The 19,749-nt window shown below is 40.2% G+C and overlaps 1 protein-coding gene across 1 annotated transcript in view; it reads left to right on the forward strand.

The window, feature by feature from the left end:
• Nucleotides 1-19,749, forward strand: part of CDS2 (CDP-diacylglycerol synthase 2) — a 232,860-nt gene that overhangs the window by 145,765 nt on the left and 67,346 nt on the right. Inside the window, exon 5 of the mRNA XM_053718199.1 lies at nt 13,907-14,046. Within this exon, the coding sequence (XP_053574174.1) occupies nt 13,907-14,046 (140 nt within the window). The remainder of the gene's footprint in view (nt 1-13,906; nt 14,047-19,749) is intronic.

The raw sequence follows: 19,749 nt of genomic DNA on the forward strand, positions 1-19,749 counted from the left end.
ATTCGGATTAGCCACTGCTCCGAGAATTTTCACAAAGGTACTAGGGTCCCTTCTAGCGGTTCTAAGACCAAGGGGCATTGCAGTAGTACCGTACTTGGACGACATCCTGATTCAAGCGTCGTCTCTGTCAAAAGCAAAGGCTCATACGGACATCGTCCTAGCCTTTCTCAGATCTCACGGATGGAAAGTGAACATAGAAAAAAGTTCTCTTTCCCCGTCAACAAGAGTTCCCTTCTTGGGAACAATAATAGACTCCTTAGAAATGAGGATTTTTCTGACAGAGGTCAGAAAATCAAAACTTCTAAGCTCTTGTCAAGTTCTTCATTCTGTTCTTCGTCCTTCCATAGCGCAGTGCATGGAAGTAATAGGATTAATGGTTGCAGCAATGGACATAGTTCCTTTTGCACGAATTCATCTAAGACCATTACAACTGTGCATGCTCAGACAGTGGAATGGGGATTATACAGACTTGTCTCCGACGATTCAAGTAGATCAAAGGACCAGAGATTCACTCCGTTGGTGGCTAATCCTGGACAACCTGTCACAGGGAATGAGCTTCCGCAGACCAGAGTGGGTCATTGTCACGACCGACGCCAGTCTGGTGGGCTGGGGCGCGGTCTGGGAACCCCTGAAAGCTCAGGGTCTATGGTCTCGGGAAGAATCTCTTCTCCCGATAAACATTCTGGAACTGAGAGCGATATTCAATGCTCTCAAAGCTTGGCCTCATCTAGCAAAGGCCAAATTCATAAGGTTTCAATCAGACAACATGACGACAGTTGCATATATCAACCATCAGGGGGGAACAAGGAGTTCCCTGGCGATGGAGGAAGTGACCAAGATAATTCAATGGGCGGAGGATCACTCCTGCCACTTGTCTGCAATCCACATCCCAGGAGTGGAAAATTGGGAAGCGGATTTTCTGAGTCGTCAGACATTCCATCCGGGGGAGTGGGAACTCCACCCGGAAATCTTTGCCCAAATAACTCAATTATGGGGCATTCCAGACATGGATCTGATGGCGTCTCGTCAGAACTTCAAGGTTCCTTGTTACGGGTCCAGATCCAGGTATCCCAAGGCGACTCTAGTAGATGCACTAGTAGCACCTTGGACCTTCAACCTAGCTTATGTTTTCCCACCGTTTCCTCTCATTCCCAGGCTGGTAGCCAGGATCAACCAGGAGAGGGCTTCGGTGATCTTGATAGCTCCTGCGTGGCCACGCAGGACTTGGTATGCAGACCTGGTGAATATGTCATCGGCTCCACCATGGAAGCTACCTTTGAGACAGGACCTTCTTGTTCAAGGTCCATTCGAACATCCGAATCTCGTTTCTCTCCAACGGACTGCTTGGAGATTGAACGCTTGATTTTATCAAAGCGTGGGTTTTCAGATTCTGTAATAGATACTCTGATTCAGGCTAGAAAGCCTGTGACTAGAAAAATTTACCATAAGATATGGAAAAAATATATCTGTTGGTGTGAATCTAAAGGATTCCCATGGAACAAGATAAAAATTCCTAGGATTTTATCCTTTCTACAAGAGGGTTTGGAGAAGGGATTATCTGCAAGTTCTCTGAAGGGACAGATTTCTGCGTTATCTGTTTTACTTCACAAAAGGCTGGCAGCTGTGCCAGACGTTCAAGCGTTTGTTCAGGCTCTGGTTAGAATCAAGCCTGTTTACAGACCTTTGACTCCTCCCTGGAGTCTTAATCTAGTTCTTTCAGTTCTTCAAGGGGTTCCGTTTGAACCCTTACATTCTGTAGATATTAAGTTATTATCTTGGAAAGTTTTGTTTTTGGTTGCAATTTCTTCTGCTAGAAGAGTTTCTGAGTTATCTGCTCTGCAGTGTTCTCCGCCCTATCTGGTGTTCCATGCAGATAAGGTGGTTTTGCGTACTAAGCCTGGTTTTCTTCCGAAAGTTGTTTCCAACAAGAATATTAACCAGGAGATAGTTGTACCTTCTTTGTGCCCGAATCCAGTTTCAAAGAAGGAACGTTTGTTACACAATTTGGACGTAGTCCGTGCTCTAAAATTCTATTTAGAGGCCACTAAAGATTTCAGACAAACTTCTTCTTTGTTTGTTGTTTATTCTGGTAAAAGGAGAGGTCAAAAAGCAACTTCTACCTCTCTTTCTTTTTGGCTTAAAAGCATTATCCGTTTGGCTTATGAGACTGCCGGACGGCAGCCTCCTGAAAGAATCACAGCTCACTCCACTAGGGCTGTGGCTTCCACATGGGCCTTCAAGAACGAGGCTTCTGTTGACCAGATATGTAAGGCAGCGACTTGGTCTTCACTGCACACTTTTGCCAAATTTTACAAATTTGATACTTTTGCTTCTTCAGAGGCTATTTTTGGGAGAAAGGTTTTGCAAGCCGTGGTGCCTTCCATTTAGGTGACCTGATTTGCTCCCTCCCTTCATCCGTGTCCTAAAGCTGTGGTATTGGTTCCCACAAGTAAGGATGACGCCGTGGACCGGACACACCTATGTTGGAGAAAACAGAATTTATGCTTACCTGATAAATTACTTTCTCCAACGGTGTGTCCGGTCCACGGCCCGCCCTGGTTTTTTTAATCAGGTCTGATGAATTATTTTCTCTAACTACAGTCACCACGGTATCATATGGTTTCTCCTATGCATATTTCCTCCTGTACGTCGGTCGAATGACTGGGGTAGGCGGAGCCTAGGAGGGATCATATGACCAGCTTTGCTGGGCTCTTTGCCATTTCCTGTTGGGGAAGAGAATATCCCACAAGTAAGGATGACGCCGTGGACCGGACACACCGTTGGAGAAAGTAATTTATCAGGTAAGCATAAATTCTGTTTTCTTACAAAAAAAACATCCAAGCCAGGCTAAATTTTGCAAAAACACATCTGAAGTTTCCCAAAAGCATGTTGCAAAAGGTGTTCTGCTCTGATGAAACCAAAGTTGAACTTTTTGGCCATAATTCCAAAAGATATGTTTGGCGCAAAAACAACACTGCATATAACCAAATGAACACCATACGCACAGTGAAGTATGGTGTTGGCAGCATCATGCTTTGGGGCTGTTTTTCTTCAGCTGGAACTGGGGCCTTAGTCAAGGTAGAGGGATTAATGAACAGTTCCAAATACCAGACAATATTGGCACAAAACCTTCAGGCTTCTGCTAGAAAGCTGAACATGAAGAGGAACTTCATCTTTCAGCATGAAAACGACCCAAAGCATACATCCAAATCAACAAAGGAATGGCTTCACCAGAAGAAGATTAAAGTTTTGGGATGGCCCAGCCAGAGCCCAGACCTGAATCCAATTCAAAATCTGTGGGGTGATCTGAAGAGGGCTGTGCATAGGAGATGCCCTCGCATTCTGACGGATTTAGAGTGTTTTTGCAAAGAAAAGTGGGCAAATCTTGCCAAGTCAAGATGTGCCATGCTGAAAAAATCATACCCAAAAAGACTGAGTGCTGTAATAAAATGAAAAGGTGCTTCAATTAAGGGTGTTCACACTTATGCAACCATATTATTTTATTTTTTTATTTTTATTTCCCTTTACCTAAAACATTTCAGTTTGTTTTACAATTGAGTTGTACAGTTTATAGGTCACATTAATGGTGGAAAAAGTTCTGAAATTATTTATCTTTGTCTCATTTTTTTTACATCACAGAAACCTGACATTTTCACAGGGGTGTGTAGACTTTTTATATCCACTGTATATGCTTATGCCACATACAATCAATTGATTTATAGCATATTTTGGGGGGAGGCTCATTATAGTGTACATAACATTAATATGTAATCTAAAGTACAGTTAAAGCATCACTGGCTAAAATAAATACACAAATTGGACGATTCTTTATACAGCAGTAAATAAGGAAAATTAATTGTAAGCTAAATTGCAGTTTAACACTGTTGTCTTTTTCTACTCCAATACTTTTTGCTTTGCTAAGCATAAGGGGTATTGCTAATTTAGCGGTGCCAGTACAAACACTGTCTCCACCTCAAATGCTTCATATCATACATCTCTCAGCAAACAGTATGAACCTTTTTCCAGCCAGAAATGCTGCAACATCATACCTCCCCTGTGCCAGTAAAACATGGCAGTTATTTACCCAGCTTCTGCCAGTAACATATGAAATAGTAATTTAAAGGGGCAGTAAAGTCATAATTAAACTTAAAGGGACAGTCTACACCTTAGTCATCTTTCCTTAGATTAAGATGCAAATAGTCTCCTGCATCCCTTTCTATACTATGCTGCAGGTATGGTAAAACAGTTATTTTGAATTGAATATTGTTTCTGGGCAGTTTGAAATGGCTGCCAAGCTCCACCCACTGATGACATCATGATCTGGGCTGTATCTAGGCACTCTGCTGAATAGCATTGACAGTCTGTTGAATTCAACTAGTGAGCCTTTTGTGATTGGAAACAATATGCAGCCCAGATCATGATGTCATCAGTGGGTGGAGCTTGGCAGCCATTTCAAACTGGCCAGAAACAATATTCATTTTAAAATAACTACATGCATGTGCCTACCTATCTGGTAGTGATGTTTGCAACAATGTTTTTAGTAGTTACACGTACTGTAGTTGCAAACACTGCTGCCATAGAGTGCTAAAGACACATGCATGCTCCTGAGCTCATTTGAACCTACCTACCTTTGCTCTTCAATAAAGGATACATAAAATGTGATAATAGCAGTAAATTAGAAAGCTGATGTTTTATCTAAACCATGAAAGTTTTTAATTTTGATTTTACTGTCCTTTTAACTCAGTAGTATACATATAATAGGAAATACCCCTTTTTGTTATTAATACATATCAGTCATCTAATTTCTTTTTATGCCAGTAACACACAGTGAAGAGAGAACCCCCTTTCTTTCATATAGGTGGCGAGAGTCCACGATCCGTTACATATGGGATATACATTCCTACTAGGAGGAGGCAAAGTTTCCCAAACCACAAAAAGCCTATAAAACCCCTTCCACCTCACACATACTTCAGTTTTTACTTTGCTTCCGTTAGAGGTGGTTGAAGCATGGTGATGTGCTTGATTTCTTCAGAGAAAGGAGCTTTTCGAGGATATTGAAGCCCGGTTCCCCTCAGAGTACATTGCTTGTCAGAGGGATGTATTTGGAGTATTGACTTGTAATACGTTGGATTGCCTCATAGGAAATCCTTCATGGGCAAGCTATAAATTCGGTCGCAGGGAATCGTTTTTTGCCTCCCTTTACAGATTGACGTTATACTCCTATTACAATTACCTCTGCTGATATGTTTCAGTACGGGTTTGACTGTGTGCTACTTGATTGATAGTGAACGAGTGTCTATCGGTAAGTATGTTTTATATTTTTTAATACAGACACTCACAGCTATGTTTAGGGCACTTTTAAAATGTTATAAATATGTTTATCTATATATGTATATTTGGCCCTGGGACAGATACTCACTATTTTCCTTTCTTTTTGCGTGCAATTTTTTTGGCTGCGATTTCGAGTTAGTGCACCCTTTTACAACGCACGTCGGGTTAGCCCACGTCTAATCATAGCCTCATAGACAGGTTAATTGATCTGTTGGAATAGCGCACATCAGCCCGTTAGTTTACACACGCTAGCACAAGTTATACGCATGGCGGATTAGCGCACTTCTTTCAGATGTGCACACATCAGATAATGGAGCTTTGTCTTTCATTATACAATAGTAACTATATTTTTCGCAAGCTGACAGTTATTGCTTACCTAGGCTACAAATGCTTAGCGTTTTAAAGTCCATGTAATGCTATATAAAGGGGGCATAGTTTTTCCTTTCCTCAAAGAGCCTGCCTAAAGGGGTTTAAATATAGTGCTTATTGCATCACTTTTTGTTTTTTTTGCTATTATGGAGCAGCACCATGCTGTCCCTAAATTTACCATAGGAACTGAGTCCCCTGCACACCTTTTTACCAATATTAAGTGTGCTTATTGTAAAAAATCTGAAGTATCTTCTTCAGCTCAATTATGCGGCTCATGTTTAGATTTGTTATCACCTTCTGATCAATCTAATGTCTATTCTTTACCGGTAGATGCAGATGGAGTACCTCCACCAATGACAATTTACCGGTAGATGCAGATGGAGTACCTCCAGCAATGACAATTTTCATAACTTTCACAAAGGCATTGGCTGCTATACCGCATTCAAATAAGCAAAAAAAGTGAGTTCAAGTTTTACCTTCTACAAGTAATGTCCTGATCCAAAGAATACTGAAGTATCTTCAAACGATAAGGCTTCCTCTGAGGGTGAGGCTCCCTCATCTGACGTAGAACCTGATAAGTTCTCCTTTTTATTTAAAACTAAACACTTTTGTTATCTTTTAAATGAGGTCTTGGTCACTTTTGGGGTTAAAGATTCTAAACCTGATGATAGACCTAGTAATTGTTTAAATTCAGTATTTAAAACTGTTGTTAATCTCCTTGAGATTTTCCCTACACTTGATGCTGTCTGATCTGATTGCTAAGGAATGTTCTAATCCCGGTGTGTCCTTTTAGTCTTTCTACAAGGTTTAAAAAATTGCATCATTTACCTGCTGCTAATTTAGAGTTATGGCTAACGGTTTCCAAAGTAAATGGGGCCACTCTTTCTAAACGTACTACTATTCCTTTAGAAGACAGTACTTATTTTAAAGACCCTTTAGACAGGAAACTGTAATTTTTCCTAAGAAGGGCATTTCTACATAATGGGTATATACTCCCAGCTATATCTATTGCTGACCTAGCTGCTGCTTCTACTTACTGGTTAGCCAGTCTTGCACAGTAGTGCTCTACTGACCCTAAAAATTCTAATCTATTGAATTTGCTTCAGAGCGCAAATAATTTTATTTATGATGCAGTATTTGATATTATGAAAATCAATATAAAATGCATGTCTTTAGCTATTCTTACCAGGAGGGCCATGTGGCTTAAATCCTGATATGGTGTCTAAATCTAGATTACTTTCTCTTTCCTTTTGTAGGAAAGAAATTATTTGGGTCTGAGCTGGGTTCAATTATTTCAACTATTACTGGAGCTAAAGGAGTTTTGTTTCTTCAAGACAAGAAATCAAAAGGAAAATTTAAAGTTAAATAGTTTTCGTTCCTTTTGTCAGAATAGAGAACAGAAAACTGATTCCTCAGCTAAAAACAGCCCCTCCGGCTCAGTCTGGAGAACCAATACAAATTGGAACAAATCCAAACAGAATAGGAAATCTGTTACAGCCTCCAAGACCACATGAAGGTACAGGCCCCAATCCAATATCTCTGGAGGCTTGGTTTCAATCTGTACCAGACCCCTGGATTCAATACATTATTTCTCATCGATTTCGAATTACATTCAGAACAAAGCCTCCCATGGGAAGATTTTTTTCTGACCCATATTCCATAACATCCAATAAAAGCTCATGCTTTTCTTCAATCTGTCTAATATCTGGAAGATATGGAAATAACTATTCCAGTTCCTTTGCAGGAACGGGGGACATGATTTTATTTAAATCTCTTCATTGTACCAGAGAAGGAAGACTTTCAAATCTGTAAAAATACCATCTTTTAGGACTTTTCTGACATTTATTCCACAAGGTCATTTTCACATCCCAATTCACTCATCACCAGTTTCTGAGGTTTGCTTTCCTGGAAAAGCATTATGAGTTTGTTGCTCTTCCATTTGGTCTAGCTACAGCTCCAAGAATATTTATCAAAGTACTGATTGCCCTTTTGTCTATAATCAGAGCTCAGGGTATTGCAGCATTTCCTTACCTGGACGATATCTTGGTACTAGCACAATCCTTTTCATTTAGCAGAATATCACAAGAAACAACTATTGTTGTCACTTCAAAGACATGGTTGGAGGATCATTTTAGCAAAGAGTTCCTTCATTCTTCAGAAAAAGGTCACCTTTTTAGGTTTCCAAATAGATTCAGTGTCCATGACTCTTTCTCTTAATATTATTATTATTATTATTATTATTATTATTATTATCATCGGTTATTTGTAGAGCGCCAACAGATTCCGCAATGCTATAACAAAGCAGAGACAAATAAAATTGATATCAGCTTGTCTGAACCTTCACTCTTTCTTATTTCCTTCAGTGGCTCTGTGTATAGAAGTATTAGGCCTCATGATTGCAGTTTCGGATGCAATCCCATTTGCTTGATTTCAAATGAGGCCTCTTCAGCTTTGAATGATGCGTCAATAGTGCAGGGATTATAATCAAATATCCGAAGTGATATTCTTAGATTCCACCACACACCTGTCTCTAACTTGGTTGCTGAATCACCAGTCTATTATTCTGGTTGCTTCTTTTGCTTGTCCTACCTGGTTTGTGATCACCACAGATGCAAGTCTTTCAGGTTGGGGAGCTTTTTGGGGGTCTCTAAAAGCACAGGGGGTTTGGAATCCTCTGGAGACGAGGTTACCAATCAATATTTTAGAACTCTGTGCACTTTTCTGGGCCTTTCAGGCTTGCCCCTATTGAAAAGGGAGCTTTATCTCCGGTTTCAGACAGACAGTGTTACAGCAGTAGCTTATGTCAGTCATCAAGGTGAACTCGCAGTTCCCTGGCTATGATGGAAGTGTCTCGAATCCTCTCTTGGGCAGAAGCCAATTTTTGCCTGATTACTGCGATTTGCATCCCAGGAGTAGAAAAACTGGGAGACAGACTTTCTCAGTTGTCAGTCTCTACATCCAAGATAGTTGTTTCTTCATCAGGATGTGTTCTATCTGATTGTGGATTTATGGGGCCTACCAGAAATAGATCTGATGGCCTCACGTTTGAAAAACAAACAGGTACCTTGTGAGGTCCAGGGATCCTCAGGCAGAGGTAGTAGATGCTCTATCAGCTCCATGGTCCTTCCAGCCTGCTTATCTGTTTCCTCCTCTGATCCCATTTTATCTTAGATATCACTCTGGAAAACAGGAACAGTAATTTGTAATCCTTATTGCCCCAGTGTGACCCCACTGGATTTGGTATGCGGATCTGGTTTGAATGCCCAGTTGCCCGCCATGGCCTCATCCTCTAAGGCCAAACTGTCTATCTCAAGGTCCTTTTTTCCAGTCTCTAAAGTTGATGGCATGGAAATTGAATGCTTAGTTTTGAGTCATAGAGGATTCTCAGATTCTGTGAGTAACTTTTTGATTCAGGCTTGTAAACCTGTTTATAAGAAAATTTATCACAACATTTCTTGGTGTATCGACCATAATTTTTCCTGGCATTCTTTCAGAATTCCTAGGATTCTTCAGTTTTTGCAGGATGGTTTAGATAAGGGTTTTTCTACCAGCTCTTTCTGTATTATTTCATAAGAAGATTGCTACTCTTCCAGATATTCATTGTTTTGTTCAGGCTTTAGTCCAAATTAAACCTGTTATTATGGATATTTCTCCTCCTTGGAGTCTTAAACTAGTGTTAAGGGTTTTGCAGGTTCCTCCTTTTTAGCCTATGCATAAATTGGACATTAAACTACTTTCATGGAAAGTAATGCTTTTTTTACCATCTCTTTTGTTAGAAGAGTTTCTGAATGGTCTGTTCTCTCCTGTGAGTCTCCTTCCATCAGGACAAGGCTGTTTTGCAAACTACTTTTACATTTTTTTCTAAAGGTGTTCCCTCACACAACGTTAGTAGGGAGATTGTTGTTCCTTCCTTATGTCCTGATCCGAAAAAGGCTTCTGAAAGATCTTTCCATCTTTTGGGTGTTTTTAGAGCATTGAAATATTATGTTATTGCTACTTAAGATTACAGACACACTTCTAGTCTGTTTGTTTTTTCTTTTTTCTGGTCCTACGAAAGGTCAGAAGGTCTCTGCTATTTCTTTAGCCTCTTGGTTAAAACTTTTGATTCACAGAGCTTATGTGGAGGCAGGACAGCCTCCGCCACAAAGAATTACAGCTTATTCTACTAGATCAGTTGCCACATCTTGGGCTTTCAAGTATGAGGCTTCAGTTGATCAAATTTGCAAAGCAGCCAATTGGTCTTCTCTGCATACCTAAATTCCATTTTTGTTTTTGCTTCCTCAGAAGCAGCCTTTGGTAGAAAGGACCTTCAGGTAGTTGTCTGTTCGATGATTGTGCCTAAATTTTGAGTTGTCTTAATAGATATAATTTCTTTTGGGTTATGGATTCAATTTCTCAGCGAAAAAAAAGCTGTTTTTTTTTTTTTTAAATAGTTTTTTATTGAAGTCATAAACAAATATAACAGTAATGAAACGTCCAACAATAGTAACAAAGGAGAATAGTACAGTACTTATACCATGATCTTGCTAGGTAAACAACACAAGTTATGCCAACATTGTATACATTCAAAGATTTAAAGAGTAGTACTCTGTGGTGAGTGGTAAAAGAATGGAGAAGCTATAGCTGGTTAGTGTTATGAAGGAGCATGGAGGTTTACTTAGGCAAAAAATCTAAATATAAATAGAAGGGGCATATAAATCCCGTTTATTAAAGGTATTAGTAAAGAGTTTGGACCATCTAAATTGAGACATCATTTTTTATTTTTTATATGATCTGTAGACTAGAAGTGATCCCACCTTGTGATGGATAAATACACCATAAAATATTAATTTAGAACTATAAAAGCAAGGAAGGGTTAGTTTTATGGGGGAAAGGGAGGGGGAAGATAAAGTATATTCTCCACATTATCATGAAAAGCATGTATAGCGTTATATAAACTAGTAAAAGTAAGATAAATATGGATTGGCTTGTGTTTGGCCACTTATGGACCAAATTAGCGGGGAGAGGGATAAGGGAGCGCAGCGGGCAGGAGCCGCTCAAAGTGGAGTGGGGAGGGGAATGGGGGGAACGGAGCCAAATATGACATGAGAGCAGGTTTGGAAAGACTTATTGGATGAATATAAGGGTGGGCTTCACAGGGGGGACCTGTTATTTACATGACTACTGGGATGGGCATGGCTCCATCAGAGCGAAGCAATTATCTAAACATAATGTTATGCTTATATAATGAGAAAATAATGATAAATGCGTAGAATATGCGACCCGGGTAAAACCAGAGCTCAATTATGGGAAATAAGGGGCCTTACCAGTTACTCTGTAGTATTATGTGGAGAGGAGAGCTGTAGAATGTTCGGACTATAGAAAATCTCCGGATGAGCCCCTCTCCTAGGGAAATGTCATCTATAGACGAAGCTGGAGAAAGGAGTGGGGGTATGACCCGCCGGTAATAAGCTCCGGCGGGAAAGGGAGGAGAGAGGCTTATCATGGACAAGAGTTCCCTTTTTTAATAAAGTGACTTATATAACACATTTAATATGCAATCACAACATTCTAATAAAGAAAGGTTATATTATGGACAATATGATATCTAAACTGACGAAGTTATATACTCTATAAATAGTTAATGGCATCACAAAAAATGTCATATAGAGAGTGCAACTAGTATGGTATACTGAGCATATTGTTACGCATGCTGAACAGACACTAGACCATCCATAACTGATTAAATTTAAGTCTTCTATTGGAAGAAGCTCCTATAATACAGCATGACTTACAATAACAAATTCAAATGTAAAAGCTAAAAAACATCTTGACACTCTCAGATCACAGATCTAGCATAATATAACCGTGAGACCCTTATACACCAAACAAATATAACTTATAGAACATGAACCATAATAGTAAGAAGACTTATACGTCTAAATATCTCAGCTTGCACTGGAATGCGAACATATAAACATTTAAGCCACAGAGGCCGGCTAACTAAGGCAGTACAATACTCAATATATGAGTTTAGCGTGTGCGGCTAGCATAAATAAATAAGATGACAATATCAGATGAAAGCTACACATGTAGCAGTCAGATCATTATAGTATATGTTGCTAGCATGTGACTGGAGCATAGTACTTTCAAGTTGGGTTAGAGAGTATAATCAGTGAGTAAGTGCAGTGTGTAAGGAGCCCAATATGAGTGTTGTCTCTCTTATCTCTGGGTCCCAATTTTACAAAGGAGCTAACCAAGTGGGGTGAATGACATGCTGGGGGAAATGGCAATCAGAATAGTATACCAACACCCCACTTAGCACATCTATTAACACATATGAATGTAGAAGAGGAAAAAAATAAAAATAAATAAATAAAAAGAGTGTATACATAATTGGGTAAATTGAGCTACCTAACCTTAGTAAAACGTTTGTTAACTAAATTGTCACATGCATAAACATTAATAAAAAATATATGACAACAAATCGAGCTTATGACCTCCACATGTATCTGATGCTAGAAATCCTGGAGTTATAGGCCCAAACTGGACCCACTACCAGACACATACGGCAGGAAGGGAAAAATGGTAGAAAAAAGATAAGAGTGGAATGTTAAACCGTTAGTAGAAGGTACTTGTATAGACTGTTACATGGGTTCCTGATATGTCAGTAAGACTAATATTTCAGACAGTATAATCGTCATGTCAAGGTCCAGCAATGTGTGGGGTTGATAGAAGGTCTGGGAGAGGAACTCATCGTGCAGACTTACACAAACTCTCCTGGGTAAAACAAGTCAATCTACCCCACTCCGGTCGGTCTAACAAGTACAATAGCATGCCAGATATCTCTGTGCGACCTGCTAACATAACTTTGGGACCAAAATATAGCAGTCTCTACAGTATCAGCAACCTTCAGGCCTAGCAATGACTGCGCAGACGGTAGCTTGGGAAGGCTCGTGGAGACAGCAAATTGCCCAGTCACTTTCTGAGGTATCCGATGCCGGGTTTCTTGGCTGTACCATAGCGGGCTCTGGGAATCTCCTGCGTCACCATCTCTCTGCACCTCGTTAGAAACAGCGATCGCGGTAACAGCATATAGGTCCTGGCTGGAGACCTCCGATGCATCCGCTCCATGATGTGACTGAAGCACGTTAACTTGCGGTTTGTAGGAGAGACTAGGTGCTATGGCTTTCTCAGACGAGGCAGGAGTGTGTGAGTTGTTATCTGGGGGATTGCAAGGATCCCGGTGTGTGCCAAAGCATTGAGCGATATCTTTAGAGAGCTGGGCATATTGTTCGTCCATTGCTTCACTCAATTCTAGGAGTAGCTCGAGCAGGATAGCTTCCGAGTTCTGCATGCTTGGATGAGCCATAGAACTTTGTCGTACTTCTTCCAGTCTAGTTTCTTTGATTGAGGGGGATGTAGATACCCCAGTGTAGAGCCCAAGAGTTTAGCAATATAAAGCTAAGGTCAATATACAAGTTTCTGGGCTTATTTGCTCATAAATTATACTTTAAAGATACTCCAGTTGCCGAGCTCTAACTTTCTGCGTCCATTCAGTTAGGCAGTTGGCTCCGCCCCCCCAAAAAAAGCTGTTTTTTCATTTCCTCCCTTTATTGTTACTCGCGGACTTCCACAACTCAGGTATTACCTCCCATATGTAACAGATCGTGGACTCTCGCCACCTATATGAAAGAAGACATAATTTATGCTTACCTGATAAATGAATTTCTTTCATGGTGGCAAGAGTTCACAATCCCCCACCTTTTTGGGGTTATTTTGTTTTGAGCACTTCTTTTTTTCCCTGCTCCTATTTTTTGACTCTTACTCCTTCTTACACCTCACTGTTTGGCTTTACGTTAACCTGAGGTATGTGGGAGATGGGAGTGGTTTGTGGGCTTTTTGGGGCTTGGGAGACTTTGTCGTCTCCTGGTGGGAATGTATATCCCATATGTAACGAATCGTGGACTCACGCCACCACAAAATAAATGAATTTATCAGTTAAGCATAAATTATGTGTTTTTTTAATATCCTGAAGAAATAAATAACGTACACAACCATGTTTTAAAAAAAAAAAAAAAAAAGACCAAAAGTTGTTCTATTGAGCAATCTATATAATATGGTTTATTTATTTGTATTATTTTTTATGATTTAGCCTTTTACTACCTTTGTTGTATTTGGTATTAAATGACTGGAAAATGTCATAATTATTGTAATTGTTTCCCAGGTACTTCCTGCTTTGTGTGAATTATTTTTTCTACGGGGAGACCGTCACAGACTATTTCTTTACACTGGTCCAGAGAGAGGAGCCTCTAAGAATCCTGAGCAAATACCATCGCTTTATCTCCTTTGCTCTGTACTTGACAGGTAAAAGCCTGCTTTATATTAACTTCCTTTCTTTCTCAGCTTTAAAGAGACCCAGAACATCTTTACTTACAAGATATTTCTCTTGTCTTGCTATAGAATATCATATCGGCAACAGGAAACTTTATTTTCAAACAATTTTTTTTAATGAAATGAATGTTATTTAGAACTTATGATAGAACTTAAAGTGTCAGTAAACTTTAAAAATAATGTTATATAATTCTGCACATAGTGCAGAATTATATAACATTATATTAGCCAAACATTATTAAAACATAATTTCCCCTATTCATTAAAAAAAAAAAAAGCGCTGTTTCACAGACCCGCTCTCTGCTGAGCGGGTCTGTTATATTTACTCAGCGCATCAGGCCAGCTGTATAGTTACAGCCCGGCCGGACCGCGCCATAAGACTAAGTGCAGCTCGCTCCTGTCACAGGCAAATTCTGTCACAGGAGCGAGCTGCACTTAGTCTTATGGCGCGGTCGGGCCGGGCTGTGACTATACAGCTGGCCCGATGCGCTAAGTAAATATAACAGACCCGCTCAGCAGAGAGCAGAGAGCGGGTTTGTGAAACGCGCTTTTTTTAAAAAATGAATAGAGGAAATTATGTTTTAATAATGTTTGACTAATATAATGTTATATAATTCTGCACTATGTGCAGAATTATATAACATTATTTTTAAGGTTTACTGTCCCTTTAATATGCAAAACAGAGGTTTTGACTTCACAGCTGTTGCCAATTCACATTTCCCCAGGTTTCATATTACATTAAAATTAAATAAATATTAGATAGATAGAATTTTGTATTAAAAGCAATGGTTAAAGGGATATTAAACACTAAATATATCTTATAAGCATAGTATTGAGGTTATTCCCTGCCTCACTTTAGTTGAGTATGCCGCCATTTTGAAATCTATCTTCCTCTACATTCCATTGTTGACCTGTTTAAACATGTGCAGCAACTCTCCTTGAGATACCTGCAGTGTAACCTAGATTCCAAAATGGCAGCACCCATAATTAGAAAGAGGTGCATTAAATCGGCTAGATTACGAGTTGTGCGTTAAGGTAAAAAAGCAGCGTTAACAGGTCCTAACGCTGCTTTTTTACGCCCGCTGGTATTATGAGTCTTGCAGGTATAGGTGTACCGCACACTTTTTTGGCCTTACCGCAAACCAACTTACGTAAATTTCGTAAAGGCTTTTTTCTATGGGACTTCCATAGCGCCGGTATTACGAGTTTGTCCTGGGAGGCCAAAAAGGTACACCCTCTACCGCCAAGATTCCTAACGCATTTTAAAGTCAGTAGTTATGAGTTTTACATTACAACGCTGTAGCATAAAACTCATAACTAAAGTGCTAAAAAGTACACTAACACCCATAAACTACCTATTGACCCCTAAACCGAGGCGCTGAATTCTATCAGCCAATCGGAATTAAGGTAGAAAAAATCCTATTGGCTGATGCAATCAGCCAATAGGATTGAACTTCAATCTTATTGGCTGATACAATCAGCCAATAGGATTGAACTCGCATTCTATTGGGTGAATGGAACAGCCAATAGAATGCCAGCTCAATCCTATTGGCTGATTTAATCAACCAATAGGATTTTTTCTACCTTAATTCCGATTGGCTGATAGAATTCTATCAGCTAATCGGAATCTAAGTAATGCCATCTTGGATGACGTCACTTAAAGGTACATTCATTCCGAAGAAGCCGTCGATTGAAGAGGATGCTCCGCGCCGGATGTCTTGAAGATGGAGCTGCTCCGCGTCGGAAGGATGAAGATAGAAGATGCCGTCTGGATGAAAACTTCTGCCTGTCTGGTGGACCACTTCTGCCGGCTTCGTTGAGGACATCTTGCCGCTTGGATGAAGACTTCTCCCGGTAAGTGAATCTTCAGGGGTTAGTGTTAGGATTTTTTAAGGGTGTATTGGGTGGGTTTTATTTTTAGGTTAGGGCTTTGGGCAGCAATAGAGCTAAATTCTCTTTTCTCCAACATAGGTGTGTCCGGTCCACGGCGTCATCCTTACTTGTGGGATATTCTCTTCCCCAACAGGAAATGGCAAAGAGCCCAGCAAAGCTGGTCACATGATCCCTCCTAGGCTCCGCCTACCCCAGTCATTCTCTTTTGCCGTTGTACAGGCAACATCTCCACGGAGATGGCTTAGAGTTTTTTAGTGTTTAACTGTAGTTTTTATTATTCAATCAAGAGTTTGTTATTTTGAAATAGTGCTGGTATGTACTATTTACTCAGAAACAGAAAAGAGATGAAGATTTCTGTTTGTATGAGGAAAATGATTTTAGCAACCGTCACTAAAATCCATGGCTGTTCCACACAGGACTGTTGAGAGCAATTAACTTCAGTTGGGGGAACAGTGAGCAGTCTCTTGCTGCTTGAGGTATGACACATTCTAACAAGACGATGTAATGCTGGAAGCTGTCATTTTCCCTATGGGATCCGGTAAGCCATGTTTATTACGATCGTAAATAAGGGCTTCACAAGGGCTTATTAAGACTGTAGACTTTTTCTGGGCTAAATCGATCATATTTACACATATTTAGCCTTGAGGAATCATTTAATCTGGGTATTTTTTGTAAAATAATATCGGCAGGCACTGTTTTAGACACTTTATTCTATAGGGGCTTTCCCTAATCATAGTCAGAGCCTCATTTTCGCGCCGGTATGGCGCACTTGTTTTTGAGAACAGCATGGCATGCAGCTGCATGTGTGTGGAGCTCTGATACATAGAAAAGTCTTTCTGAAGGCATCATTTGGTATCGTATTCCCCTTTGGGCTTGGTTGGGTCTCAGCAAAGCAGATTCCAGGGACTGTAAAGGGGTTAAATATAAAAACGGCTCCGGTTCCGTTATTTTAAGGGTTAAAGCTTCCAAATTTGGTGTGCAATACTTTTAAGGCTTTAAGACACTGTGGTGAAAATTTGGTGAATTTTGAACAATTCCTTCATGTTTTTTCGCAATTGCAGTAATAAAGTGTGTTCAGTTTAAAATTTAAAGTGACAGTAACTGTTTTATTTTAAAACGATTTTTCTTCTGTTAAGTGTGATCAGTCCACGGGTCATCATTACTTCTGGGATATTACTCCTCCCCAACAGGAAGTGCAAGAGGATTCACCCAGCAGAGCTGCATATAGCTCCTCCCCTCTACGTCACTCCCAGTCATTCTCTTGCACCCAACGACTAGATAGGATGTGTGAGAGGACTATGGTGATTATACTTAGTTTTATATCTTCAATCAAAAGTTTGTTATTTTAAAATAGCACCGGAGTGTGTTATTACCTCTCTGGCAGAGTTTGAAGAAGAATCTACCAGAGTTTTGCTATGATTTTAGCCGGAGTAGTTAAGATCATATTGCTGTTCTCGGCCATCTGAGGAGTGAGGTAAACTTCAGATCAGGGGACAGCGGGCAGATGAATCTGCATAGAGGTATGTAGCAGTTTTTATTTTCTGACAATGGAATTGATGAGAAAATCCTGCCATACCGATATAATGTCATGTATGTATACTTTACACTTCAGTATTCTGGGGAATGGTACTTCTCTAGAATTACACTGTAAGAAATACATAAAGCTGTTTAATAACTAGAGATTATGTTTAACGTTTTTGCTGGAATGTAAAATCGTTTTCATTTGCTGAGGTACTGTGTGAATAAATGTTTGGGCACTATTTTTCCACTTGGCAGTTGCTTAATCTGTTTTTCTGACAGTTTCTGTTCTCCCTCACTGCTGTGTGTGAGGGGGAGGGGCCGTTTTTTGGCGCTTTTTCTATGCATCAAATATTTCAGTCAGCAACTCATTGTATTCCCTGCATGATCCGGTTCATCTCTACAGAGCTCAGGGGTCTTCAAAACTTATTTTGAGGGAGGTAATTTCTCTCAGCAGAGCTGTGAGAATTATAGTTTGACTGAGATAAAAAACGTTTATTCTGTAATTTGTTTCCTGCTTTCAGAATTTGTTATCTTTGCTAATGGGATTAAACCTTTGCTAAAGTTGTGTTGTTTACAAGGATTGAGGCTATAACTGTTTCAATTTATTAATTTTCAACTGTCATAGATCTTCTGTGCTTCTTAAAGGCACAGTACATTTTAATATTATTCTAATTGAATTGTATTTCCAAGTTGCAAGTTTATTTGCTAGTGTGTTAAACATGTCTGATTCAGAGGATGATACCTGTGTCATTTGTTGCAATGCCAAAGTGGAGCCCAATAGAAATTTATGTACTAACTGTATTGATGCTACTTTAAATAAAAGTCAATCTGTACAAATTGAACAAATTTCACCAAACAACGAGGGGAGAGTTATGCCGACTAACTCGCCTCACGTGTCAGTACCTACATCTCCCGCTCAGAGGGAGGTGCGTGATATTGTAGCGCCGAGTACATCTGGGCGGCCATTACAAATCACATTACAGGATATGGCTACTGTTATGACTGAGGTTTTGGCTAAATTACCAGAACTAAAAGGTAAGCGTGATCACTCTGGGGTGAGAACAGAGTGCGCTGATAATATTAGGGCCATGTCAGACACTGCGTCACAGGTGGCAGAACATGAGGACGGAGAACTTCATTCTGTGGGTGACGGTTCTGATCCAAACAGACTGGATTCAGATATTTCAAATTTTAAATTTAAACTGGAAAACCTCCGTGTATTACTAGGGGAGGTGTTAGCGGCTCTGAATGATTGTAACACAGTTGCAATACCAGAGAAAATGTGTAGGTTGGATAAATATTTTGCGGTACCGACGAGTACTGAGGTTTTTCCTATACCTAAGAGACTTACTGAAATTGTTACTAAGGAGTGGGATAGACCCGGTGTGCCGTTCTCACCCCCTCCGATATTTAGAAAAATGTTTCCAATAGACGCCACCACAAGGGACTTATGGCAAACGGTCCCTAAGGTGGAGGGAGCAGTTTCTACCTTAGCTAAGCGTACCACTATCCCGGTGGAGGATAGCTGTGCTTTTTCAGATCCAATGGATAAAAAGTTAGAGGGTTACCTTAAGAAAATGTTTGTTCAACAAGGTTTTATATTGCAACCCCTTGCATGCATTGCGCCGATCACGGCTGCAGCGGCATTCTGGATTGAGTCTCTGGAAGAGAACATTGGTTCAGCTACTCTGGACGACATTACGGACAGGCTTAGAGTCCTTAAACTAGCTAATTCATTCATTTCGGAGGCCGTAGTACATCTTACTAAACTTACGGCGAAAAATTCAGGATTCGCCATTCAGGCACGCAGGGCGCTGTGGCTAAAATCCTGGTCAGCTGATGTTACTTCTAAGTCTAAATTGCTTAATATACCTTTCAAAGGGCAGACCTTATTCGGGCCCGGGTTGAAAGAGATTATCGCTGACATTACAGGAGGTAAAGGCCATGCCCTGCCTCAGGACAAAGCCAAAGCCAAGACTAGACAGTCTAATTTTCGTTCCTTTCGTAATTTCAAAGCAGGAGCAGCATCAACTTCCTCTGCACCAAAACAGGAAGGAGCTGTTGCTCGCTACAGACAAGGCTGGAAACCTAACCAGTCCTGGAACAAGGGCAAGCAGACTAGGAAACCTGCTGCTGCCCCTAAAACAGCATGAATTGAGGGCCCCCGATCCGGGATCGGATCTAGTGGGGGGCAGACTTTCTCTCTTCGCCCAGGCTTGGGCAAGAGATGTTCAGGATCCCTGGGCGCTAGAGATAATATCT

This window comes from Bombina bombina, chromosome 6 (assembly GCF_027579735.1).
Source record: "Bombina bombina isolate aBomBom1 chromosome 6, aBomBom1.pri, whole genome shotgun sequence".
NCBI classification, from domain to species: domain Eukaryota; kingdom Metazoa; phylum Chordata; class Amphibia; order Anura; family Bombinatoridae; genus Bombina; species Bombina bombina.